The 1907-nt window shown below is 39.2% G+C and overlaps 1 protein-coding gene across 2 annotated transcripts in view; it reads left to right on the top strand.

The window, feature by feature from the left end:
* The window catches only part of PDK4 (pyruvate dehydrogenase kinase 4), a 22408-nt gene that overhangs the window by 8649 nt on the left and 11852 nt on the right, over positions 1-1907 (top strand). The window contains exon 6 of one of the 2 annotated variants that reach the window (XM_034667952.1): positions 484-505. The exons of the other annotated variant lie outside the window; for it this stretch is intronic. Within the exon in view, the coding sequence (XP_034523843.1) occupies positions 484-505 (22 nt within the window). The remainder of the gene's footprint in view (positions 1-483; positions 506-1907) is intronic. 2 annotated transcript variants of the gene reach the window in all.

Raw genomic sequence — 1907 nt, 5'->3', positions numbered from 1 at the left:
AAGCAGGCTCATAGCGGTGGAGCCTGATGTGGGGCTCGATCCCCTAACACCGGGATCACGCCCTGAGCCGAAGGCAGATGCTTAACCACTGTGCCACCCAGGCGCCCCAAGACACCGTTCTTATCTTATCCCATAGTGCCTCTCAGAGCAGGACAGTTAAAATTAAGTTGCTCAAATTAAAAGTACCCTAACTCATGGACTGGGGATATGTACACATAATTGATTGCTAAATTAAAAATAGGAATACAAATAAAGATTGAAAAATATCTCTAAGCATTAACAGCAGTGTTGCATAATACGTGTAGATAAACTGCTTGAACTGTTTGATAAAATAAAGAGGGAATTGTGCCAGACCTTCTGTTTTCTGATTCAAACTTTGCCAAGGCCTGGGACACCAAAGAATAATACTTTTATTTTTCTTCTCAAACAGTATTATGAGGTTTTTGTTTCTCTGTTTTCTTTTGCCTCTCGGTGAAATGTAAGCATATTTAGCCTGTAAGATTTAGTGTTTGGGTGAGAATAATCAAAAGAATCATCAAATGTGTTATTTTCCCATAAAATATGAAAATTATAGCTAATATTAATTTCAGTATTATACTACGGACACATGAATTTTTTTCTTCTTCCTTAAAATGTATATGATTTTAACTCTGAAGTAGCCCAGTATGAAATTTTTGAAAGCAGAAACAAATAATCCGCATAATCTAATTTATAGCACCCTTGTCATGCACTTCATCTGATCTTATACATTTGTAGAGAAATGCAAAAATTAATCACAGAGCACAAGGCAGCAACTGTAATAGCATTTTGAAAATAAGCCAGTTGTGTTTACTGTTAAAGAGGGAAGATCCTAGGGTAGAATTTCAGAGTAAAGGAAGATGGAGAGTATTCTAATTTTGGGAATAGGGAGTCTATTTTGTTTTGTTTTAATGAAATACTTGTTTACCAGTTCTAAATGAGTTTAATTTTTTTCTAGGAAAATCTCCAGGCCAACCAATTCACATTGTGTATGTACCTTCTCACCTTCATCATATGCTCTTTGAACTATTCAAGGTATGACACTTCACAATACTTGCAATTTTGCTTTGTTTTTAATTCACAGGTTACATTTTTATTTCCTTTATCATTTCCCACTAAGTGGGAGCCTCACTATCTTCTCCCAAACATTCTTCAGGGCTCCTAACAGAAAGAAGCTACAGTTAGTGCTGGAAAGGGCACATGCGGTTCATTAGAGCATCCGCACATATTGGAGAATGCGCAATACGATTCACGATGTCTTAGTGCTCCCTGCTCTTCTTATTTTTTCAGCGTCCAACAAAGCACTAGTCATTCATGCGTATGTTAAAGAAGGTCAGGGGGTGAATGCTTCGGTGAATGGGGCCTTGTTACCTCCACCCCCACAGGATGGTCCAGCTCCAAATCCAGACATTCAGGTCCAGAGTTGTTGCAGGTGGCAGGGCTCCAACCTGAGCCTAGAACGCACTCAGAAGGGAGTCAGTTCCCTCCGTGATCAACTTTAATGTGCATATGAATCATCTGGGGTATTGTTAACATTCTGATTCAGTGGGACTAGGGTGGGGCCTGGGGTTTAGAATTTGTAATAAGCCAACGGGTGATGCTGCTGGTCTACACTCCACACTTTCTACAGCAAGACTGTAGGACAGTGTTTCTCAAACTTCAGTATGCATTGAAATCACCTGGAGGGCTTCTTAAAAGACAGATTCTTAGGCTCTGGCCCAGAGATTTGATTCTGTACGTCTGAGAATTTGCATTTCTAACAAGCTCAACTAGGATGTGAGTGTTACTGGTCTGAGGTAGCCAGGTACCTAGAATCAAATCCTGTCCTGGGTTCTACCAACTGTACTTACACCAAAAAAAAAAAAAAAAAAAAAAAAAAAAAAAACCCC

The sequence above is a fragment of the Ailuropoda melanoleuca genome, chromosome 1 (assembly GCF_002007445.2).
Source record: "Ailuropoda melanoleuca isolate Jingjing chromosome 1, ASM200744v2, whole genome shotgun sequence".
NCBI lineage: Eukaryota > Metazoa > Chordata > Mammalia > Carnivora > Ursidae > Ailuropoda > Ailuropoda melanoleuca.
The sequence above is the reverse complement of the archived record's forward strand: the minus strand, read 5'-3'. Positions and strand labels throughout refer to the sequence as shown.